This window comes from Paramormyrops kingsleyae, chromosome 2, assembly GCF_048594095.1.
Source record: "Paramormyrops kingsleyae isolate MSU_618 chromosome 2, PKINGS_0.4, whole genome shotgun sequence".
Lineage (NCBI taxonomy): Eukaryota > Metazoa > Chordata > Actinopteri > Osteoglossiformes > Mormyridae > Paramormyrops > Paramormyrops kingsleyae.
Window position 1 is genome coordinate 6,251,425 of NC_132798.1, and position 25,904 is coordinate 6,277,328.

General features: G+C 42.6%; 1 protein-coding gene across 6 annotated transcripts in view; it reads right to left on the reverse strand.

Annotated features, from left to right (window-relative positions):
• The window catches only part of LOC111857585 (disintegrin and metalloproteinase domain-containing protein 9-like), a 31,146-nt gene that overhangs the window by 3,589 nt on the left and 1,653 nt on the right, over positions 1 to 25,904 (reverse strand). For 4 of the 6 annotated variants that reach the window (XM_023838604.2, XM_023838602.2, XM_072704388.1 and 1 more), the window contains exons 2-16: positions 22,594 to 22,697; positions 20,078 to 20,136; positions 18,567 to 18,645; positions 7,040 to 7,116; positions 4,254 to 4,455; positions 4,105 to 4,170; positions 3,938 to 4,009; positions 3,057 to 3,226; positions 2,877 to 2,958; positions 2,417 to 2,550; positions 2,148 to 2,319; positions 1,779 to 1,871; positions 1,417 to 1,612; positions 503 to 608; positions 199 to 382 (exon numbers count right to left, since the gene is read on the reverse strand). In XM_023838604.2, coding sequence (XP_023694372.2) covers positions 199 to 382; positions 503 to 608; positions 1,417 to 1,612; positions 1,779 to 1,871; positions 2,148 to 2,319; positions 2,417 to 2,550; positions 2,877 to 2,958; positions 3,057 to 3,226; positions 3,938 to 4,009; positions 4,105 to 4,170; positions 4,254 to 4,455; positions 7,040 to 7,116; positions 18,567 to 18,645; positions 20,078 to 20,136; positions 22,594 to 22,697 — 1,796 coding nt within the window. Of the gene's footprint in view, positions 1 to 198; positions 383 to 502; positions 609 to 1,416; positions 1,613 to 1,778; positions 1,872 to 2,147; positions 2,320 to 2,416; positions 2,551 to 2,876; positions 2,959 to 3,056; positions 3,227 to 3,937; positions 4,010 to 4,104; positions 4,171 to 4,253; positions 4,456 to 7,039; positions 7,117 to 18,566; positions 18,646 to 20,077; positions 20,137 to 21,400; positions 21,531 to 22,593; positions 22,698 to 25,904 lie in introns of all 6 variants that reach the window. The other 2 variants (XM_072704395.1, XM_023838605.2) reach the window with 1 other exon arrangement.

Genomic DNA, 25,904 nt, shown 5'->3' on the forward strand with positions numbered 1-25,904 from the left:
GGGTTAAGGGCATCACTCAAGAGTCCAACAGTGAAATTGTGCCTGCTACGGGATTTGAACCAGCAACCTTCTGATCACAGGTAGTGTCACAATGGACTGAGTGACACTCTGCCTGCAATCAGAGCTGGCATGATCTCATATTATAGGGACAGAAAAAAGGGGAAAGGAACCTTCCATCCGCCACTGGCTGTGTCCTACCTTGTTTTCCGCACATATGGTTCCCTCGTTCACCATGCCTGGGTCAGGGACGTCGGAGCCCAGCAGGAAATCCACGCCCCAGCACTTGGTCCCACCGGCTGGCGTTTGGATGATGGCGGGTTCGATGCCAAAGACGGTTCCCATCTGCACATTCTCACACTGCAGCTTTCCACACATGGCATTGCTGCAGAGAACACAGGGGGTGTTGCGGTCGGGGGGGCGGTTGTAGCCATAGCTGCCATAAAGGGGGCACTGGTTTATACATTGGGGGGGAAAGTGTGTAACGCTCTCTTGGCAAACTGACCTGCTGGTGCACTTCTTGTAGCTGTTCCCCTGGAAGCCGCAGTTCCCAAAGCGATCTCCCATCAGGTTGACGTGGTGAAAGCATACCTCCGGGGCAGCCTTGGCCTCTGAGTGCGCGTATACACACACACACACACACACACACACACACACACACACACACACACACACACACACACAGGTCAGGAGGACAAGTCTAATATGCTCCATTGTCCAGCTGGAACTGTTTTTTTCCCACTACAGTGACTCTACAGCAGAGGGCGCTCAAGTTCAGGTTTTGAAAATTATGATCCTTAATTTAGAGGAGGGGGTATCATTGTCTTATAGTGTTAAGTCAGCTGCAAAAAGCATAGTTAGAACAGTGATTGACTACAGGAGAAAACAATGGGGTATTAGGCACTGTGGAGTACTCAAATCCCGACAGCCAAGTGCTATGTGAGGACTTGCATGTAAAATACTGCTATTTTAATAGAAAAAGTACAACACAATAACTGAGCATAATACAAGGTTAATTGATGCTATTATGTTACTGATATTTTGCTTATTTTATTAGAGTTTCAGACAAAGAATAATTAGTTGCTGAATCTAAGCAGCTATGAATTATGAGTAATTCAGTTCAATTTTATTAGTATAGTGCATTTTCACATTACACTGTCTAAAAGCGCTTTACATTATCCCCGCCCAAAGCCCCCAGTGAGCAAGCCATAGGCGACAGTGGCAAGGAAAAACTCCCTGGAAGGAAGAAACCTTGGGAGGAACCAGACTCAAAGGGGGAGCCCATCCTCCAGGGCCCGGGGAGAGGAAGTCAAATGGGCAAGAAGTAATGCATTTTATGAAAGTAATTTAATACATTTTTGGAAGATTTTGGATGAAGGCTATCCACAGTGGACCTATACGCCAGGAGGACCGACTCACTTGGGCCGAAAATCGCCTGACACTGTCCGTCATAGTGCTTGCACTTCCCGCTGTAACAGTAGGCTGTACCGCTTCTGCACCGGTGCCCGTTTTTCTTGTAGATGTCACTCTGGCACACCGAGGAGGTGCCGTTGCAGTACTCAGGCAGGTCGCACTCGTCATTGGCAGCCCGGCACACGGAACCGGCCGTAAGGAACTAAGACAAAGCAAGACGGCAGAAGAAAGGGTGTTACAGGCTGGAGATGGCATACAGTCTGGTAGGCGAAGCTTCTGCTATAAATAACGATGGGATTCGGGGTGGATGACAATCTGCCAAGTCACCCTGCCTCTGGAGCCCCCTGCAGGGGGAGGAGGGGATTTACCCGGCAGTTTTTGCAGCACGCCCCATCAGCGCACTGTGCCCAGGACTTGAGCTTGCATGTCTTGGGTTCACAGCAGGGATCCTTCTTGCACTCCTACATGAAGAGTGGAGGACAAATGATTGGTCAGTACAGAAAAGGCACCTTCAAAGCTCATTCTTGCCGTTACCCTTATATGGAGCTGATACGCCAGTACTAAGCTGTGCGTCGTCGTACTGGCTCACGTCTAGGCTAGGAGCCCAAACGATGTAGCCATGTGGCTCCAACATTGTCCTGCTACACGCGTAGCATTTTCGTCAACCAGATTATACACTTCACACGTTTCCGAGCCTGTTTCACAAACCTCCCCCTCCCGTCCCCCGCAGCCCTCACCGCTTCCGTGCCGCAATCGCACTCCTCCCCCCCGTCCACCAGCTTGTTCCCGCAGTAGGGGGTGCTGTAGGCCTCCTCCGGACGGGGGGAGTTCAGCAGACAGCGACCCCTGCTGCCCAGTATCAGCTTCTCGAAGTCGTCGGCGCTGCAGCTGCTGAAGTTGCGTGAACCGCTGGAGGCAGGAGGGCGGAGATTTTGGGCCGTTAGCTGACTGGATACCAAGGAAATGAAGAGGCGGCGTTGAGGATGGTGAGAGCGGCTGCACTCACGTCGCCCCGGAGTTCATGATGCAGCTGGAGGCAGCGCACCGGCAGTCCCGCCCGTTATCATGACTCATGCCCAGGTTGTGGCCCAACTCGTGGGCCACGATGGACGCGAACTGCTGCGTTTTGACGTTGCTGAACTGTGGAAGCGCAAAGGAAACGTAACGGAAAGAGAGCAAAGTACTGTTACAAGAGAGCAAAAACAAGAGAGAGCAGCAACCAACGTCCATCCATCCATCCATGTTCAAATGTTCATCCACTGCTGGGGCGCAGATTCTGATCCATCACAGGACACACACACTCAACAGGCACCAAAATGCAGCTGCATGTCTTTGGACCGCAGGAAGGAACTAGAGTAGCTGGTGGAAATTTTCACGGCAAAGGGCTTCTATTATAAAGGGTTATTATGGAAATATTAGGAGAGAACAGAAGCAGACGCACGGGTGAGGAGAAGCGGCCGACCCACCACATTGATGCCCCCGCCGAGGCTGTGCGAGCACACCGTGCCGACGTAGGCCATCCCGGCCGTGCTTCCGAAGCCCTTCTTCCTGGGGGGGGTAGCACAGGCGGGCCAATCAGAGAACGGGCAGACAGACATGGCGTGGGGAGGGGGGGCGGCAGCAGGGGGCGTGTTCCCCGCACTCACAGGATGAGCTGGGCGCTGTCGTGTCGGCGCCGCGGCAACAGGACCTGCTGCCTCCACTGCACGAAGCGGTGCAGCACCTCCCCTGCATTGCCATCCGTACTGATCTGGTTGCCCTGGTTCCAGATCTCCAGCCCCACCAGCACAATCCTGATATTTATGGCGTTATACATCTGACATAAGAGGAGGGGAGGGGAGGGGGAGACATGTCAGATGCAGGCATTATACTACATATATACTACTACATGAGCTATACTACTATACTAAGGAGTGCTGGGGGAGGAGTGGGGCATGATCCTTTATTATCATAAGAAAATTGGAATGCTTCTGTTTGCATGCCCCATCTTGCTCTCCTTTCACACAGATGCATACATACAAACGCACAGGCACACACACACACACACGTTTGTAATTATGTAACCAAACAAAATATGAGACTTTTGGCATTTTTCGTGTTTGATTGCAGTCATCGATTTCTATGCAATTGAAAAAACCACCCCCACAACGTCAAAATAACAGGTTTTTATCACATTGCGGGGACATGTGGTCCTCACAATGTAATGTATCTCTCCAGATCAGGCAAACAGGCAGACAGAGTGTGAAGAAGCTTGGGGTCAGAGCCCAGGGTCTGGCCATTTATCTGCCCCTCGGAGCATTTCAGAAGATTAGGGGCCTTGCTCAAGGGCTCAGCGTAGATATGACTATTTGCAAAGGCTGGGGCTCAAACTCACAACCTTCCGAACACAGCCACTGATGCCAAACCCGCTAGGCAATTGCTTAATAGCAATTAATGCAATCGATGCAGGCTTAACCGGGAAAGTGATTCAGAACATTTTTATTAAAACTTAGAATGGTAATTAACTATGCACTCAAAATGGACTTACGCTGTCTATATAGTTGGCGAGCTCGACCATTTCTTCCCGTACCACCGTCTGGTTCCTGTTTCGGAAGTTAAACTGCAAAAGAGAAGGAGGGACTTAATGAGTCTATGTGGAAAACCTGACTTTTTAGAAAATGATGGATGACTGACCGGCTGCTTCCCACTGCTCACCCTATCATTGTCCACCACCAAGAAGAGCTCCACGTAGTGGGTCTGCTGGAGCACGGCCCGCTTCCTCTGGAACCGAGGGCAACAAGGGACATTAGTGCTAACAGGGGTGGGGGTGCTAGGATGAGTGGGGCTGAATGTGTGTCACTCACCCGGGGCAGGGGGCCACTAGGGGGCGCATGGAGCTTGTGAATCTGCTCCGCATGCAGGTCATGCTCTTGGTCTTCAAGGAGCGTCCCACACACCAGAGGCTCATCCTGCACATCTTCCAGCCTGTATACTAAGTGCTGGAAGCTGGAGGACTCCTCCAGAGGCTCGATCCCGTAGCTGACACCAGGCAAGTGGAGCATGCCCCTGGGGGGGGGTCATAGCTGCTTAGATTCAGCACTGAGGCAATATGTTTGTCATTTCCTCACACTCATCGGTTTAGTGCTCACATATTGGAAAGTTCACTCCTAATAGCACCTGAGTCATGCTGACTGGGTGACTGGTGAGCGACTATTTCCCCAAACAAAACTTCATTTTTCTTGTGAAAAGTCCCTTTCCTTTTATACATTCTATATTACTAAGCAGGAGTGAGGAGTGCATACAAACATATACTATAAAAGCCAAGAAAGTGCAAACAGCAGTATACATAGTGCAAACAAGTAAACAATGTAAACAGTAAAGAACGCAAACGAAATATTGTGCAGATACAAGTATTCATTAAAGGACGGACATCAACTGGAATAGTTACAAACTTGCCTGGAAGAGGACCCAGGTCTATTTTGTCCCCACATAAAGTGAGGTGGACGGTAAGAGACAAAAAATCCAAGGATCACAGTTGTAGAATTAGAAGAAAAAAGTAATCTTGGGGACACCAAGTCTCCAAAACCACCACCAGACACATTAGCCAACTGCTAATACAACTTTGACTGGAACCATGTTCTATGGCCTGATGAAACGAAAGAGACCTTTTTGGCAATAAACACTCAAGATGGGTTTGGTGTATAAAGAAGAATGACTATAATGAAAAGAACCTTATCCCAACTGAAAAATATGGTGGAGGTTCTGTGATGTTCTGAGGCTGTTTTTCCTCCAAAGACGCCTGGAAACCTCGTTAGGCTACATGGCATTATAGACTCCATGAAATACCAAGACATTTCAAATCAAAATTTGGCTGCTTCTGCCGGGAAACTAAAACTGAGTCATTATTGGATCCTCCAGCAGGACAATGATCAAATCAACAGAAAAATGGTTGACTGACCACAAAGTCAGGCTTCTGCCAAGGTCATTTCAGTTCCCTGACCCCCCCCCCCCCCAAAAAAAAAAAAAAAAAACCTGTAGAGTGAGCTGAGGAGGAATGTTCGCAAGAGAGACCCAGGGCCTGGATGATCTGGAGAGATTCTGTGAAGAGGAGGAATGATCTCGGACACCGTGTTCTGTATCCTCCAACCTTATGAAACGTTATAGGAGAAGACCGACTTCTGGTTCATTGGCAAGGGGAGCTTGTACAAAGTTTTCAATGCAGGGCAACAATAATTGTAGCACGTGATTTTGCTAAAAGAAAAATATATTTGTTTTTCTCTGAATAAATTTATTTTAATTAAAGGTTGGATTTTTCTCATTTTTTCAATATGTGAGATGAAGCTGCTTCACCAAAAGGTGGATTTCTTTCTAACCCTTTTTACTGATCTTGACAAGGGGTGCCAACAATTGTGGAAGGCACTGTATATAATACATGCTATTATAATGAATGAGCAAGAATATAGTATTACGAACCTTTCAGCATCAACTGATAGGCAGTATTTAAATGATCTATTTTATGTGAAAGTTAATAATGCTCACTCTGTGAAATGGAGGACCCAAAAAATGGACCAAGTACACATGCAGTAGAGAAAACACCTTTTTCTTCCAGTTTATAACCATAGATTATAGATTAAATCAAACCTAAATCCTCATGTGTCATTGTCATGTCAGATTCCACCATGAAATGGTAAGGATCACTGAATGGGAGATGAATTTCCTCCCTGTGCCACTAACCTATGGTGTTTTCAGACAGTTACTGACAGCTACTGGCTGACTGAACTAGATGTCCCTCTAGTGGTCAACTACAGGTAATTCAGCTAACATGAAGAAAAAACGACTGTCATCACAAAGTAATGAACCTACATGAAAGACACAACAGTACCTAATTATATCAGCAAGTCATTATAATCACATTCAGGCACTTAAATTAGTCTTTACTCAACCATCATGCAAGGAGATTAGTCCAGAAAAAGTGCAGAAGAAGATCCTTATTTCTGGGAAACAATCCTCTGCTTACTGTGATGGGGGTCATGTGACACAATAAGGGCTCTGCAATTCAGGGGTTTCACAAGACCGACTGTACCATTAGCCCAGATGATGAAAAGGCCCTGCTTCAGACCACAGTTTTTTCTGTAAATCACCAGATGATACGTGTGCAGGCGCATGGACACTCAGAGAGGATGGCTGTTTATGACTCATGTTGTCATGAGCACCATGACTCAAGTTGTACTGAAAACCGAACAAAGGCCTGAAAGGTACTTAGAGTTTAATCCAGACCGGCAAGCAGTCAAGGTAAGACACTGGGACAAGCATTTGGAAAAACACATGTTATTTATGTTCAGCTTGCATGCGCTGATTTCCTGATGGTTTAACACACACCCATCACAATAAACAAACACATAGAAAAAGACAAAGAAGTGTCACTGGCACAAGTTACGCACATTGCCAGACTGGTCAAAATGGTGCCGTTTAGCTGCTTTTGTGCTGGAAACTGGTTGACAATCTTAGCTGGAGCAAAAAGGGATGGCAAATACAGACCAGTGCCCCCCCTCCCAGCACTGCAGAGCAGAGCGGGGGCAGCTGGAGGCTCATGACTGTAAGAGTGCCTTTTAGGCCTGAACACCCCACCCCCCCCCAGTGGAGCCCTTACCTCAGACCAGAGCAGACGCTGAGGGCCACAGCGGAGTCCTCCACGTCCTGCACATAGCCCCGGTAGTGACAGTGATTCTGGGGCAACAGCAGAGAGAAAGGTGGTGGTGATATCAGAAGCCCTCAAGCAAGACTGACAGATCAGCAACAAAGTAAGGAAGGTTCACTGGGACACAGAGAAGAGAAGTTCATCCATACTGAGAATGAAAAACTGTCAGAAAATACTCTCTCTCTCAAAAAAAAAAACCCAAATAAATAGCACTAAAAAAACTAAACTGAAGGAATATAATTACACTTAGGGATGGGTCGATCCACATTTTTTCAGTTCCGATACAGATTCCGATATGAGCTCTTTTTACTTTTGCGCACACACACACACACACACACACACACACACACACACACTTTATATATAACTTTTTTAGCTAGTAAATATATATGAAAATATATACTAAAAAAATCTTTAATTAGGCTACTAGAGACATATATAACATACTGGCCCACCTCGTTTGTACAGACGCTCCTCTACTTACGGAACTTTCAACTTACGAACTTTCAGACATACGAATGAAGAGGACTGCAAGTCCAAATTGTGTTCATTGGGCTCCCGTTTCCTGTCCGCAACATAATTTTTTTTTTTCTGCACACCAATTCCGCCTAGTATGACTTCTGGCCGCTACTCCCGCCGCGCAGCAGTGTAGCGTGCGTTGCGTACTCCCAGCATCCTATTTCTTTGCATTTGCGTATATCAGGGGTGGCCAGTCTTATCCACAAAGGGCCGGTGTGTATGCAGGTTTTTGGGATAACCTGTAGGTCAGCTGTTCAAACCCAGGTGTGAGGACTCTTCAGCCAATCAGTCCTCTAATTAGTAATCTAATTAGGGAGTTGCAGTGAAAACCCATATACACACCGGCCCTTTGCAGATAAGATTGGCCACCCCTGGAGTATACCCTTAAAATTATGTTGAATAATGACTTACGAACATTTCAAGTTACGAACGGCCGTTTCGGAACGTATCTCATTCGTAAGTAGAGGAGCGTCTGTACATCTTGTTTTAAGCGTTTTTGAGGCATTTGTGGTTGAGTTTGAATATCTTCCAAGCGAGGATATGCAAGTGGCGAATGCTTAAAATGTCAAACAAGGTTTCTCCCACTGGTAACAGTGTCACTTACACATCATTGTGACAGAAGCCTCTTGTGTATCATAAGCTGTAGCGAGGGCACAAAACAGTCCAAGCTAGGAACTCCCAAATCCTCCATTGCGTTTTTCATATTATACGCATTGGCTCGCAAAATTGTGTGTTCTTTGTTTAATGGGATTTCCCACTAAGCGGTACTTCCACCTCTTAAATCTTCTGTTTTTTTTCCCCCCAAAGATCATTAATTCCTGTCCTACTGGTTGTTGTTAAAAGCATAAAATACCACCAGACTATCACCCTTCCGTCACTTATGCAATTTTCTTACGCTCCTCGTACTGCAAAGGGTATGTCCATGATGTCAAAGCAGATGGAAATCACTGCGCTCACTCCCACTGAGTGGCAAAAAAACTCCACAAATTATCCATTGATCATATCAGATTTTTACGTCAATGTGCCTAATTTTGAAAAAGCATCCAGGACAACTTCCCACAAGCCGTTCAGTGACGTGTGCTGCTTTCCTTGTCTGTAGATCTCCCTCTTTAGCAAGGCCCACAGGATTTCTATTGGGTTCAGATCAGGTGAGCAAGGGGGGGGCAAGTCATCATTTTACTATCTTTGAACCCTTTGCCGGCCAGCCACTCTGGTGAACTTCGATGCATGAGATGGAGCAAATTGTCTTGCATCAGTATCATGGACTTTTTGAATGATTCTGGCTTCTTCTGGTACCACTGCTTGAGAAAGGTGTCCTCCAGGACACCTTTAGTTTCTGGAGTTTGTTTTCAAGCCGTCTTCCATCTGAACTGGTCAGACCAATTCACTGTTGATAATTTCAGCCCATACCATTATCCCTCCTCCACCTCGGTGTGCGATGGCAGATAGCAACCCAGCCATGGACCCACCCATCAGGTCCACCCAGGGTCACTCATCTCAAAACCTTTGAAAAAGGTCTTCATATATTTCGTTGCCCATTCTTGATGCTTTTGCTTATGATTTTTATTTAAAAGGAGGCTGTTTTTCTGCCTTCGCATTTTGTACTTCTGCAGCATAAAGGAAGTTTACATTTCTGAAAGATGGTGGCACTTGACGCTAAAGGGTTCCTGCATACTTCCCGTTTAACTCTTCTTACAGTAAGTCTCTAGTTCTCAATTTGCATAATTTCTTCTCAACACGCTTTTTGAGTCTCTGTGATCTCGTGCTCAAAAATCTTTCGACTGCCTGGTGATCACAACTCAATACCTTTGCAATTTCAACAGTTTTGTAGCCCCGTGAAAGCCAGTTAACTATTTTTTGTCTTTTCACCTTCTGTTACGTCTCCTTTTCGGCCCATTTTTCTAGCAGCAAAAATCTGCCTAATAATTAAGCACACCTGAATTTAAGGCATTCCTCACTTTAAGCCACACCCTCTCCCAATAAAACAACTGAAAATGTTTACACTAATTGAGTAATGCAGTTAATACGGTTTTTCGTTAACAAAAACGCTCTTGGAGATGATTTTCCATTAGAATACAAACAGCATAATAATTGTGTATGCAGTGTAATGTTACATATAAAATCAACTAAGCAGCATAGCCGTGATTGGCTGAATCCAGTGTTGGTGGTAGCCAACCAGTAGCTCACAGGAAGCCAACGAGCAGTTCCCATAAAACATTTTAGAAAAAGTACCGATTAAATTAAGTTTATTTTTTAATATTTAACTCATACATGTGTAAACTGGGGTACTACAAGGAATTTCACTGCATCATGGGCACTTTGACGGTGACAGGTCAGCAAGTTTCACAGTCGCCACCATCCCCCGGTTGATATAATGTTGTATTATATCAAACATGTCGCTCCCCAAGATTATTGCCTTTGAAAAAGTAACATTCATGGCTAAGAAGCCGAGATGCCTGAGACAGACTTATTTCACAAAGGTAATCTCTGTGCGTCACAAAAATACGCAAAGATTGCTGAGAATCGCATATGGGAGTAAGACGTGGGGGTAGCTTAGGCCTGGACGATATGGCAAAAATTTATATCACGATATATTTCTTAATTTTGGTCGATACGATATAATTCCGATATCGATATGGACAATATTAAAAAGCCTCAGGAAAAAACTGCCGAGGACACGCACAATGGTTGTCTGCAAACTGAATTTGCAAAGTCTATAATACCTCCAGGCTCCTCCTATTAAAATTATATAATTTTTTTTTAAAATAAAAACAGTACAAAAAAAAAAGGTTCACTTTTTTTTTGTATTTAGCCTTTACAAACAAGAAATGTGAAATAAACTATCAAATAAATAAAACTCTCAGACTCAGCTTATTGACAATAATATATTTCCATTTAAACTAGAACAGGCTGATTATTCATATACAGTCGAACCCGGTTATGTCGCCGGCCTAGGGGGTTGCCAAAAAGCGTCGAGATAACCGATGATCGAGATAACCGAAAACCAATATGGCAGCAATATATTAGCATGTGCTTGAAATGTATTTATGTGCGTTAATAACTGAGAATGTACATGCACGGGTTTTTGGCATTGCCGCGATTTGTTTGACGCGATCGGCATGCTATAAATATGTACATACATCGGGGCCGGTTCTAGACATGCATATATGAGGGGGCAGACAGAAATGTGAAGGGGGCACATGGTGGCGACAAAGGCGGGAAAGGGGTGGGGTGGTGCTCTGGATAACTGTTTTTGTCATGTAATTGGATTGCACTTTGTCAGGCCTCTGCCCTAAGACCTGTCCAACTTGGGTGTCCCACCTGAAGGCTAAGCTTCTGCTGGTGTAGCTCTTAGGGTCACTGAGGCACGCAAAGCCCCTGACCACAGTAAGGTGGCAATCCCTCAGGGGGAAAACTGAAAAGTAAAACAAAAAATAAAATAAAATATTCCTCATCAGATTAAAAACAAGACATTTACCTTAATTGGATGGCCTATATCAAACATATTTGAACCCAACAAAACACTTTTCACTATTGCCAATATTACCAAAACTAAAAAGGGTAGGCTAAGTTATGAAAAAGAAAAAATCAATTCACCGAGTCTTGAAATATAAAACTGAAAAATAGGATCGGTCAGGGTTCATTTCACTACATGTTGTACTTGTTATAACTATGTATGTGACGAATAAAGAATCTTGAAATCACAACGAACAAGTCGCTCAATGAGAATGAATGACGTAACCGACTGGCTAAGCTGCTTCTAGCGCCAAGGTGGTTCAAATGGTACGATCCACACTAGGGGTGTCTAAAATCGTTTTACATAAAATTTTCCTACAAGGTGAGGTTTTTTTTAAAAAAAAAAAAAAACAACAAGAAAAATGTTAATACCCCCCCCCCCCCAAACTGCTATTTTTGTCTTTTTGGGGGGGGGTCTTGATCGGGGGGTACTGGGGGGTACAGTACCCCCCGATCAAGACCCCCCCAAATAGACAAAAATAATTCGAACCATGATCTCACTAGTCACTATGATTTTGACGAGAGAGATTGCTGTTTCCTCCAAACCTTCCGCAATCACGCAGCTCATTTCGCTTTGCCCTGCCTACTGAGAAACTGGCTCATTTGCATACTAACAGTGATTGGATGTTTAGCTGGGGGGAGGGTGAGTGGGGGATCTGCCGAGTGCTGCGTGAGCCCGCGCACAAACAGAACGCGGAGGGAAAGAGCGAACAAGAAGTGAAACTTATCATCTCGTTTGTGCCTTTTTCAGTGGATTTTTCAGCTACTGTAGTAAATCTTGTCCATATTCAGTTTGTGGGTAATTATTATTTTCTTCCTCAACTTCTAAAAGTTTGATTTAAGGGGGCAGGACGTTTGCTTAAGGGGGCGTTGCCCCAGCGTAGAGCCGGCCCCGACATACATGTTGGCTAACAAAAGGCATACCACCAACTAACAGCAGAGATTTACCAGTATACAATAAAAACCACCGTCGTTTCTTGATACAAACCTTTAATTATATTCTCCAACATTGAAAACACAAAGATCGCTCACAAAATCACAAAAAACCTGCGGGGTGTACTGTAGTTCGTTTTCACAAAAAGCTAACCAGTGTCAAAATTAAATTCACGAGTCATTTCCCTCTGACGCAGCTCTGAAAAGTATCATACACGTGGTTACTATGGTTTCTTTACAAAGTCTAAAATGCTTTGTTGCTTTTGCTTTTAACAGTCTGCTTGAAAACAAATGCTTCAATATTATTTATGCTGTCTAAAAAAGTTTTACCTGGATCACGTTTCACAGCTGCGTTGTTCAGCAAATTACCATGCGAATGCGATTTGAATACGCGCTGTTTAGCACTTGTGATACATTTTTAAAAGCCGGTGAATATATATAATATTCAAATGTATATCGAAATATCGGAAATGTGTTTAAAAATCGTATCACCGTTATCGAAAAAAATTATATCGCGATATATATTGATATCGAATTATTGTCCAGCCCTAGGGTAGCTCTGTGTTTTATGAGGAACAGGTGCTGGGGAGAAATGCTGCAGGATGAGGTGAAAAGGAATATTTTAAATTACTCCTCAAATAAGGTATAAATCAGGGGTCTCAAACTCAAATAACCTGAGGGATGCTGTCGAGGAGGAACTGAGACCTCTGGTGTTAAAACCTTGTAATTCTCAGATACTTTGTGAAACACCTTTGCTGTACAAACTGCATCTCCCTTGGTTGGATTGAGTTTGTTAATGAATGGCTGCAAAACCACCTCCTGTCTCCTCTGTATCAACAAAGGCAAACCTTTGCGACCTTTAAAAACACACAGATGAACCTTGAGAAGAGATTCACCTGTACAGCTGGCAGGATTCTGACCAAATTAACCACATTTCACTGTATTTAAACCAGCACTGTGTTAGTGAACCTCATCTGCTGCCTCACAGGGGTGTTTAACATAAATAGCAGCAGCAGATCTTTCCAACCACTTTTGGGAAACAAAATCGGTGCAGAGACCTTATGTATTTCTGCACTTAGAGGGGAGGAAATGGAAACTGTCTGAACATAATTGTGGTGCTGGAAGGTCTCCTGGGGTCAGCTCACACCCACTAGTGCACCTCAGTGACTCCAGTGGCACCACTAACCCACACTGGCCCAGTTATCTGGATTTTTACACTCACCGTGAAAAAATAACCAGCATAGCCCTATAGACCTTCCTTCGAAATATCGTTGCCAGACACACACAGACCAGTAAGACCATGTGTAATAAGACTAAGAGAAACATTATTTTATGACCATAAAAGCCCACTGTTGTTTTAGGTTTTCTGCATAATCTTTTTACTATGAAAAAAAAAAACCTTCATTTTATGAGCTAAAACCCCAGTGTTCAGTTAATTTATGCAAACTCTTTTAAACAAGGACAGTATGAACCAGTTAATGGACTGACAAACAATATGAACACCATGCACTGGGAATTTTCATTAACCTACAACTGGCAAACAAGCCTGTTCATCTCTGATGGCTTGGATCCGAACAGGACAAACACGCTTCCTGTACCATTTCCGCACAGTGATATGAAGGATTTCCTGTTTTTTCTGCCAGGCAAGACCCTGTGAAGATGACTGATACTTTTCCAGGGTGATTTCACCTGTGTCACCGTAATACACTGATTCTGCACACTGACAGGAAAGAAAAGCGACAAAAACACTAAAAGAAAAAACTGAAAGAGCATCTTCCTAAGCAGAGGCTGGCCCCTTCCAGGCAAGACTGATGGGTTTGCGTGATGGTCCTGGGCCGGTTATGTCCAAGTGTTAACATCCAGCCTTTTTTTAGTCCTGCAAAGCACCTTTTGTCCTTTGACCTGGTCAATTATATATGTGCACCATGAAAGCTAGTGTAAGATCGGGAATGTATAGCATGCACAAAAAAGAAGAAAAAGTCAGGGGCAGCTTACAAAAATGACCCAAAAGTGAAATAATAAATTGCACAAAAAAGATTTAAGAATTTGGAAAGAAGTTTCAGAGAGGACTAGATGCATCGTCAATGAGCTTGACCTTTTTATTAAAGTATATTAAGGGCACTTAGTACTTTTGGGTTACGCCCTTAGTGAGACAAAGCTGAAAGCCACCTGGATGTAACAGAGGTCGGATCTGCGATTGAGGACAACAAATAAATCTGATAATTGTCAGAGATACAATTGAAAATGGAATATGTACAAACAAATAAACCAAAAATGATATATAAATGGATACTGGCACTAATTAACACTAAAGATTGCTGATGCTAACAAACTATGACCAAAAACTATAATACAATGAACACAATTGAAAAGCCACTGCATATATTTTCACTTCCTCAGAAAGTAACCTGACTCTAAAATAGCATTTTATCTGAGGCTGAGAGGAAAATTATGCAAGCCAGTCATTCAGAAATCACACCCCCAGGTCCCTATTGCCTGCATAACTATAAAATGAATATGGAGATGTTAAGATGATCTATCCATTTCACAAAAAATGCTGAGAGAGCAAGAGGATATGGCTGATGATCCTTACATCCTTACATCCCTGTCACAGCAAATCAAATGCCGCCTTGTTAAAAACTGCTGTGCTAGTACAGTTAAAAAAAAAAAGATTTCCAGCACAGGATCATGCAGAGGCAGAGTCCATCTCAGGAAGTCTAGTGTACAAAGCTGAGCAACACCCTGGTTTTGGTAGTCAGTCCATCTCACACACACACACACACACACACAAACATTTGTATTTATATCTTTTGTGAGGACCTTCCAGAACCATTTGTAATAACCGATGATCAACACAACGAACAACTGCATTAACCAGACACGAGACACCGAAGCATTCTTGCAAAGCATTTTACCATATACCCTGAACCATTCACAAAACGTAAAGGAAAAGGATTTACTATATTCCATAAAACAATAACCATACACGGGCTATTTAAACATTTACTGGTAAGGGGATAACAAATGACAATTCTGAAGTTGGTTACAGGATTGCTGTGAGATAACAATGCCTGATAGACAAGCTGCACATTTACTATCGGCATATGCACCTGAAGTTACGCTGCACGATATTTACACTTGATGGAAGCTAGCTGGGGAACACTGCTAAATGCTAATGCTAACTGTTCATGCTTTGAAGTGGGTAGTGCTGTAAATATTCCCAGCTGCGCATAAAAACATTGACCTCAAAAAGGAAATACCAATCTTCAGTCACTTAATCGGCATGAAGTCGTGGGATGGAGACATAACTTAAGTGAAAATGCAGCATGTAGCCTGTCGAATCTTTACTGCAAAATAAATGCCTTGTGGTGATTTTTCATCCTTTCTGTTCTCCTTCCAAGACAAAATTATATCATTACCATTGAAACATTTTAACATTAAGTTAATTTGACTGGATTGTCCATTAAAGCCTTAAAATGCAGTTCCAGTTAGTCCTCAAGCACTACTTCAAGCCCTCCAAGTAATACTTCAAATATGTTATTCAGTCCTCTGCGTACAAGTTTTGTTTTCCCAAACCTCATAATTTAAAAGCACATCATTGAAAAGATGATGAAATGGCGATGAGTCAGGTAACAGGGGGGGAGAGTCACAGTCGCTGTCCAAAGTGAGTAACAGCCAGGCTCTTTGGCACAGAGGTAAAGGTGGCCAAACTTCACAGGGAAGAATAATTAAAGTCCTGCAGCTACAGGACACAGTGCCCTTAGAATATCCTGCTGACCTCCCGTTGTACTATAGTACACTTTCATTGTGGATCTAACCAGAATTATTCAATATGCACAATTATTAATAAAAAGGAAAATTCACTGTCAAACAGCAATTCCTGCATGCAAGATGGGACGGAGATCCCAGGGCAAGGTAAACTTGTGGTACAATTGCAGTCAGTTCCGTATTTCTGATCAAAGAGCTGACTTTGTCTTTCCTCAGTTAACTTCTCTTTTGAAAAGATGCACAAAAAAAAAAGGCTTTAAACACCGCAGAGTCTAACCAGGATGCACAGAGCACAATGCTCCATTGAAAAACAGCATAAAAGGCGTACTTTTGTCTTCACAACAGAAAGAACATCACATCGCATCCAAACCTGCAGTACAGGTTTATAGCCAGCTGTATGAAAACATGCTCGAGATATTTTATTCACAGAATGTCTGTCAATCTATCCCAGGGAACCTTGGTTCACCCTGTGCCACATTAGTTAGCTTTATCCATCATACCATAATATCAGAATATGGCAGCTCACACCATCAAAGTTGGGGGATTCCAATCTCACCTCTGTGTTGCATGGATGTTCTCCTGCAGGAAAGGTATGCAACATATAATAATAGGATATAACATTAGCGTGAGTGTGTGCATTGGCCTTGTGATGGACTGGAATCCTGTCCAGGGAATACCCTGTAACACATTATGTAATTACTCAACAAAATGTAACAAATTTTCTACACATAACATGATGTTATTACACAATGCGGTGTTACATACTGCATTGTGTAATAACACCACATTGTGTAATAACAATATTACAAATTTATAGACTACATTATAATTTTATATTCTAACAAGCCCCCCCCCCCCACAATCCTGACCAGGACAGGCAAATGGAAGATGAAATTAAATGTAGCAGTTGAGAATCCAACATTTGGGGAATTCGCAGGGGTCAGTACAGGAGTGCAATGGCCAAACCTCAACCTGGGTGAACCACCTTTGTGAAGATACCGTCTTCCCTGCCAGGCAAATATCCCCTACCAGGAATACCTCTTCTAAAAGCTGTTCTCCTTTCAGTTTGAGGTCTTTGGGAATAAACACACAGGATCAAGTGCTACATACGAGTTAAATCTGGCTAGTTACCACAAGTATGTCCAATGTGTTCCACCTTTGTCCCCAGAGCTTTTTATTCTGACGTCAGAGAATTAATTTGGCGCTTGTCAAATAGGTTCATACTGTAACACTCATACTGAAAATGGTTCAGGATGCAGTCTTCACACCAGTGGAACCAGGTTACTCAGCATTTCTTTTTACCCAAAACTTTCCACCAAATCACTGACACAGATGACGATTGTTAAGCCATTAGCGCAGCCGGATACAGAGGAATTCAGGCCCAGTGCAAGAATCAACACGAAAAAACATATTTTCCTTCCTGGGGCTTGAGCTGCCACCCTCTCTGCCACAAATTGTCTTCCTTTAACCATTTTCCTTCCCCAGGGACAACCATAATGTCGCCCCTTCGGCTTAGCTGTGAGATGGGCAGAGAACATCGCCATATGGCACTTAAGGGTGACTTCTTCATTTATTCTGAATGAGCTAAATCCCAGAGTAAGGCTGGCACTGCGAGCCTCTGACATCTGCTGAGATAACTCCACCTGCTCAGACCAATACCTCCGTGCTTCACTGACAAACAAAAACACTTTTAAAGCTGCCCCGACTTGTTCGGATCCCACCCTAACTCCCTCACAAAGTCTCCTTGTCTCTCACAGATTCTAATAAAGAACGATCTCACTGTCGGGTCCTGTTCATTTTCACGGAGCAGCCCATAAGCAATTTAAACATGTACAATAATGTATTTTTAGAAAAACACAAATTTTGCTACCAACCTATTGTGTGAAGGATGGTGTTTATGCTGCCTAGGATATGCCCATTTCTTTGTATGAAGGCAACTTAAATGCCGTTTGTACAGGAATACTGTATATGATTGTCACCATGCAGCTTCTGTTAAAACAGTGCTGTTCACATGAAGCATGAACACTTGTGAAGGACATTACAATATATATTATTTTTGTCCTCTCCCTTCTCCCAAGTAAACTCACCCAGATCCTGATCCCTAACCCAGCCCTCAGTTGTAGCATTATCGTGACTTGAAGCCTTTTTGGTTTCTGTGTACAGTGCCCTTCTTCCAGCCCATTCTCCCCATCTATTCCCAGGTAAAAGCCCCATTCCTTCCTTGCCCCCATCGCTCGGTCACATGTTTCTCTTAGCCATCCCACCCAGAGCAAGTCATACAATCACATGTGTAAGCATTCTGCATGCTGCCCCGCGCCTCATCCCATATTCCATGGGAAAAACCTCCAGATTTATTGTTTGCAGATTTAAGAAAATTCTGAAATCTGAATATGAAAAATTTTACTCTGATGACACCAGAAAAATTAATAAACACAAATAAATACTGTTGCAAGAACTATTGTCTGTATAATCTACAGACAATTTTTAAATCAAACCCTCTTGCCTTGCAGCAGAACAGCAGGATAATACAAACCTCGAGAGGTAAACTTAACTAAACAACATTTTTCTCTGCACTGACTTCTATTTGAGTACGTACAACAAAAATAAAATGCATAACATAAATACATCATCATATAAGAGAACACACACACACACACACAAACACACACACACACACAGACACCTGTCAGTTATTGCAGCATGTTTCAAAGGATCCCGATGTCCAATATGAAGAACCTCTTACCTCCATGAAGGGATTCTCTGTGATCAGAGAGCCATCCTTGGTGTATAAGTACATGGTGAAGTCTTTGGGAAGAAGCAAACTGGAAGAGGAACAATTCTCATTAGCAGTCATGCTTCTTAATGACGACTTGACCTCTATCCTACAAGTTGGCTTTTGACCTTGCCCATGCCTGGCTGTGGCCAGAGAGGATTTAACATGAACACAACCCTACTTGGCCCTTGTAACAAGAACCCAACCCTACTTTTTAGCCAATCTGAAACATCATTTCTCAACCAGTCCTCAGGGACCCCAAGACCGTCCATGTTTTTTTTCCTCTCCCAATTCAAAAATGTGGACTGTTTGAGGATCCCTGAGGACTGGTTTGAGAAACTCTGATTTAGAATAAACAATGAAGCCCATCATTGGTCTCACTCGCTGTGACACCCCTGAAAACTTGGAAGAGTGAAGCAGACATCAAGCATTTACTTATTCCTCTAAAAGCTGCAGGCTTTGTCAGAAATGCCACAGCCTATTCACTCAAATCCACCCCCTCACGTGCTTTAAGTGCCTGTGCTTTAGGCGGAACCCTTAGATGCACCAAAGCTGTTGGAGTGGCTTACAGTGAAGATGTGAAATTTAATCACAGACTCTGCCCTACAGCATTCATGGGGAGGCTGCTCTTCTTCCTTCAGCTTGATCCTTGAATCAGTAAATGCACAGAGAATCATTTGGACCCGGAGCTCTGGGTAAGGCATTGGAGCGATGAACAGGCAAGACGCTAGATGAAAACCTCGTATGCAATTCCCAGGTGCAGCTGCTAAAACGCTCCTCTCTTATGTGCATTTATAACTCAATATTTGTGAAATCTAAGTAATTTTTAATGGGGCTGGGCAATTGATTGAATTTTAATTCCAACTACAATTTTGGCTTCCAGTGATTATCAAAACAAAATAACTGAGACTGAATGACTACTGCATTTCATTTAACAATAATGCTGCCATTATGTCTTGTGTTATTAATCCAATACATCCCTTTCTAGCCCCTATTTGTTTCTCATGTTCAATCATATTTAGAGTTTAAGGAAATCCACATTTAAAGAGGCAAGTTTTTTTTTTGTACAGGTCAATAAATGCATAATGTTTCCAAAGTCAAGGAGAAATCTCAAATAATTGTGATCTCAGTATTGACCAAAATAATTGTAATCATAATTTTTGCCATTATAGAACAGCTCTAATCTCTGATAGCTGTATATTTCTTCATAAAGCATTACTGTTTGTGCCAGTAAAGTGCAGAGCTCTTTACCCCGGTATACACAGCCAGTAGCGCTCCAGTGGTGACATCACCTAAAGCGGCCTTTACAAGCCTGACGCTGCCTTCTGATTTACATCCTATCAGACTCAGTCACTTGAATATGACAAAACAGAGAACAGAAGTACAAATATTTCCCTTTTCTGCTTCCCCAAAAGGAAGAGAAAAATGCCCCAGGACAACTAACGACTCACGGCATCCAAATAGGGACTTTTCAGACTTACTTGTTTTTCTCTAGGACTACATTGTGGTCCTTCCCCTGAGCATGGATGACATAGGACACCTAGAAGCAAGTAGTGCAGATAGTTTTAGGTGTTTCAATCATGGCGGTGCAAGTGAAAACACAAGCATTTCTGCTTCTTCAACCATAAAAATATATGACTGTCTGACTACTATACCAACATGCAACTGAAAATAAGTGTTTATATTTAGATCACGGTCATTCTTATTTTACAATTTTTAAAGAGGCGTGAAGATGATATTGTTGCTTGTGATGCATTATCCAATTCACTTGTATGTCACCTTTCGGCAATATTGTCTGCTAAATGTATGTACATATAAACAATGAAGTGGCAATTGATATATACCATATACAGCTCTGGAAAAAATTAAGTGACCACAGCACAATTTTTTGTTTCACTCATTTCTCAATTTATGAGTGTGCGTTTGTGAATATTTTTTTTGTTTGCAAACTCCAACCTGGTTCTTCTCAGTTTGTCGTTAATGAAGGGCTTCTTCCCTGCTTTATGGGACTTCAGTCCTGCTTCTAGGTGCCTGATATGAACTGTCCTAGCAGTGCACTTCACACCTGCACTTAATGTTTCCCATTCCTTATCAAGGTCAATTGATGTCATCCTTCGATTCTTGAGAAACTGTCGGATAAGTTAACAGTCATCTCTGGCATTAGAAAGTCATTTCCCCCTTTTACTTGGCTGGTTTCTGGTCTTTCCCAGGGTCTCCTGCTTCAACTTGTTCTTGTGTTCTGCTGTATTAAAAATTTTGAACCTGGAAGCAGCCTGCTTCTCTTTTGCCAGCAGAACCACAATTAAACCAGGATTTAAAAATGCAGATATTATTTTATTTTTTAAAGAGTGGTCTCAATTTTTTCCAGAGCTGTATATAATCCTGAGGTATATATGATGACTGCAAGACTAAAAATAGATTTAAAATATATGGCTCTTTTTGAAAAGAAAATGTTTCTTGTATTATCATACAGAAATAGTGTCTCTTAGGAAAACGCTTGTGAACACCAGGGCCTCAAGGTAACCCCTTGATCAAGGGTAAAACAGTGGTGTCCCTCCTGGTATTGGAACAGAAAACCTCCCGGTATCCAAAATGTTAATTAAAACATCTTTCCCTGGCAAGATCCAATTGGTTATAGTGGCAAGCAACCAAGAATCAGTAATTAAAACTCCCCAGTCGAGGTTCAATTCACAAATGCCGTCTGGCATGTCAAACTGCAACATGGTCACTCATCTTAAATACATCTTAGCCACAAATATGGGAGGTAGCTTATTACGGTAAATCCCAGTTTCGCCAGTTAATACCGTCAAAGGGATGCATCTAGCGGGTCTGCTCTTCGTAGCGTCCGCTAGCTGTGCGAGACCGCAGGCATCTGAGGAGTCACCTCTCAGCTTGCGGATACTTTTATTAGCTCTCCCCACACTGACTGGGCACCTGTTCCAAACAGATGGCTCCCGTGATTTTTATTTTTTTGAGAGGAGTAAAAGGAGAGGTGCTGAGGCAGAGGGCAGACATGAGGGCGACCGGGATCAGGGCCAGGGCCACATGGGTGAAGGGCACTTGGCTCCATCCTCTTCCTCGCACAGCATTTATGGCAGTGGAGGACAGAGGTTTAGCAAAATAATACTTGGTACGTATAACTATAAATGACACATGGACCACAAAGAAGGGCCCTTTTTGCACAAATTTTGCACCTTTTAGTGCTATCTTATAGTAAAGTTGTGCAACTAAGTAAACAAAGGCATTATCTCCATATAAACATACATCACGTTATTTATTAAGGAGATGCTTTGATCCAAAGCGACACAAAATTGAGCAGGCAGGGTCAGTCCATCTCGGGAACAATGGTGCTTAAGGCTTTTGCTCAAGGGTGCGTAAGACGGTGCAGCCTGAACACATGGCGGCCTTTGCTCTAACCGGGTACACCCTTTAAACCATCAGCAAACAGAGCCTGTGAGTCACAGATCTGGTTGGAGAAGTGGAGGTTAACCTCAAAGAGCACACACCCAAAGCACACTTCCCAAAGACTTCACACCTGGGAGTGTCCAAACACAGAAAGGTGGCCCATGGGCCCTGGGACAGGCTGTCATACTTGGGGTTTTCCAAACCTCACCGCTACCATATTTACAGGTGCATTTGCCAACTCTGCTACCATTGGGGATCCGGGAAGTTGCTACCTTAAGCTGACTGCTAGTTAATACACACATGGACAAATATGGTAGTTCTGGAAAAACCCATGTATGGTAGCCTAAACAGAACACAAACAGTGACACACAGCAAGTAAAAAGATGCCTAATATTTTCATTAAGTTTCTTTAGGTAGAAGGTGAAAACTACTTTTTGGTAAATGATACACTGAAGCCTTTAAAAATTCTTTTCACTGGGACAGCATAATAATCAGCATAAAATAGACATTTAACAAAAAACACTAAATGAGAAATTTAACTGATCTTTAGAGTCTTTGGCAGCTAAAACAATGTTTTTGTCTCTAACTGCACCTTATCGGATGCCACGTTCCCCAGGTCCCTCTTCTCCTTTCCAATCCTCCTGGGGACCGTCAGTTCATAAGCAGACAGCCGAGAGGTCTGTGGGTGGTCTGCTCCTAGGCGAAACACAGATGAGGACCATCAGGCTGTCATTTAAACAGGTATGCATTGTCAGGGTGTAAAGGCGTGCGATTGGCCAGGTCATTCACACACATATGATGTACAGTACTGTGCAGAAGTCTTACGCAGTCCAAAGAAATGTTTAAAACTACATATCTGGATAGTAAGTGCACATTTGCTCAGAACAAAAAAACAAACAAACAATAACATTAGAACATATGCAAATTAAGAGTAACAAAACTAGTAAAAATTTCTTCTGTTCTCCAAAAAGTTACTGATATCTAGTTGGACGGCTAGAATGAACACCGCTTCAGTTCCCAAATCTCTCCTCAGGGGCACCTCAGCCATTCCATTAACTTTCACCACCAGCTCACTTAATTAACTTAATTAGTTTAAAAAAATCAGTGAGATATTGGTTAGCTATAGGAGGGGTGCTAGTGGTCGAGTCAAAAAATACATGGGTGTATTCACTGTATTGGATGGTTGCTGGAAATACTGGGGTGATTTTAGCAGAGGTTTTGAAATGGCTAAGCTGACACACTTTGACAGGCATAATGGCATAGTTTTAGACCAACATAAAGATCTAAACATCATTTTCTTTGGCTGCCTAAGACTTTTTCACAGTGCTGTAGGGGGGAATCACTTTGCCTGGATTTCTTGATTAATGACTGCTTCCACCCAAACTTTAAAGAATCATTACTTAATTTGAAATATACTAGATATCCCCCCCATTGCTGAGGTATTTACAGCAGCCTCTCACTCATCAGATACCGGAACAAGCATCTGGCCCTTCTACTGACATGGCTATCAATTAAATGGAATACGGAAGCCAAAAATAATAAAGGCGTGACACAGCCAGCCAAAGGTCAAGGTTATAATGCTAACATTCTTTATTTAAACTGACTGCAAAATAATGAAATTCCAGCACAGAAAATGTTTATTAAAAATGCGTGACAGAAATTGGAAAGCAAACTCCTAATGTTGAGGTTATTTTTAACCGTAGGCCACAAAATTAAAAATCGCATTTTGCATTTCAGTCGCATACATAAATGTCCGTCCGTGACTTTCCAAATATTGTTGACTGTTGGAAGTAAAATGTGAGCTCGCTTTGCTCGCTATTTTTTTATATTATCATATACAACTAGTACCGTTGCGAAATACACAGTGCTAGCTTACAGTATCCCTCTTTCAAAGTCTAATGAATTGTTACCAGGTGACTCTCTTTAATTATCATTGTAAATGGCAAAATGTATACAGAAGGCAACGTAGGCCTACTAAACACTATGCTTTACTGAAGATACACCTAATAGTTTTTATGCGTCATTCTATTTTGACAAAAAAAGTGTTTAAAGCAAACTCATTTAGAAAGTCGAGCATAACTAAGCAATGGCATTTCCAATAAATGCATATTTAAAAAATGAATGACAGAACACAGCTATCAATATAGGCACCACGTAGCGCACTATCTGTCCTGGGAAGGTAATTGCGTCATGCGACATGACAACTTTTGCAGTATCTGATATACTTCCGCAGTCTAACTGCATTATATAATAACCAGAACGGGAAACCATACCGATTGAAAATTACCCATAAGGGATTTTTTTTTTTTCAAATAAAGGCTTTTTGTAAATAAACGTGTACATGTTGGCCTTGCACCTTATTATCAAAATTGAAATTGCAGTGGGCTTATTCATACCCAGATAGCATGCGGATGTGGGCCACTTCTGGCAAATGTGTGGCACTGATGGCCCAGTTCCGGCATCGGCGAACGGATGTACTGTATGCCAAAAGTGGCCCACTTGTGGTTAGACAAATGTGGCCCAAATGTCACAAAACAGATATGAGCCACATGTTAAATACTTTATTAAAAAACAGTTTGTTTTTTAATAAAGTATGACTTGGCGATGGACAGGGAAGGAGGGAGAAAACGGAGACTGGAAAGATACAACTGTCAATAATTCTTAAAAGCTTTGTAGGGAACAAAGCTTGAATATAGTGTTCAAGGCTTGAATTTATATTGAGTTGCCTGACATTTTTGTTTTTTTGAGTTTGAATTGCCAGTTCAACAATGGGAATTCAATGTGTTGTATCTCAATGCTAATATTTGTTAATGCAATTGTTTAAAATAAAAATCCTTGAAGACATTGGACTTTTGTTATTTTAAAACGCATTTGAAGCCTAATCAGGGACTGTATGCAGTTCCTGTTGAAAAGTAGCCCTTATGAGGTTAACATCTGTGAGGTTCATAAACCAGTAGTGGGCCACAATAGGGCCAGATCTCAGACAGAGCCTGGCCACTTGTGGCTAACATAAGGCCCAGCTCTGGCCCAGATGTTACCCTGATGCGGAAACCGAGAGCGGTCCGCTCAATCGCCGTCATTCCATGCAGTATGTGGGCCAGATCCGGGCCAGATCTCAGACAGAGCCTGGCCACTTGTGGCTAACATAAGGCCAAGCTCTGGCCCAGATGTTAACCTGATGCGGAAACCGAGAGCGGTCCGCTCAAATTATCAAATAAAGCAGTTATTGCGTAACAGTACAAGCGAAAGAGATTTCAGCCACTTAACGCCATTCAAATGAAGTGCTCGAACAAGGTATTCTCTTTCGTGACGCGAATCATGCGAAAGGTTTAATTAATATCCCAGTTAAAGGCTCTTTAACAACTGAGAACCGCTAGTATAAATCATGGGATTCGGCGCGCAGCTCAGCTCAAAACAGGCTGAGAACCGAGCGCTTGGGGAGACTGTAGATGTATCGGCGAAAAGTGGACCTCGGTTAAAATAGCAAGGCGTTTGTCATATGTGTTAGTGGTGTTAATATGTCTGTCTGTTTTAAATACCGTCTACATTAGTTAGTATCATTCAACCATGACAATTTCTCTTTTGGAGAACCGAAAGACCTGTGTTCTCTAAATAAGTATCCGGTAATCACCAAGCTATACTCACAGCTTATTCATTGTCTACATTTACTAAGAAGATCTGGGAGTAGAGAACATTAGATCTCCAAAAAACATTTTAATATCCGTGTTAGGTGGATGACTCCTATTAATTTCATGTGGGTGTGTTTTCATGTGTTAGTCATTTCTTTGTTTTTAATGTTTCCAAACCACCAGCGTTATTGCTCAGATTTATCAGGAAACATCATCGGATTGTAGCAATAGTTTCTATATCGGATTAAGTTACACTGAAATACAGCCAGCAGGT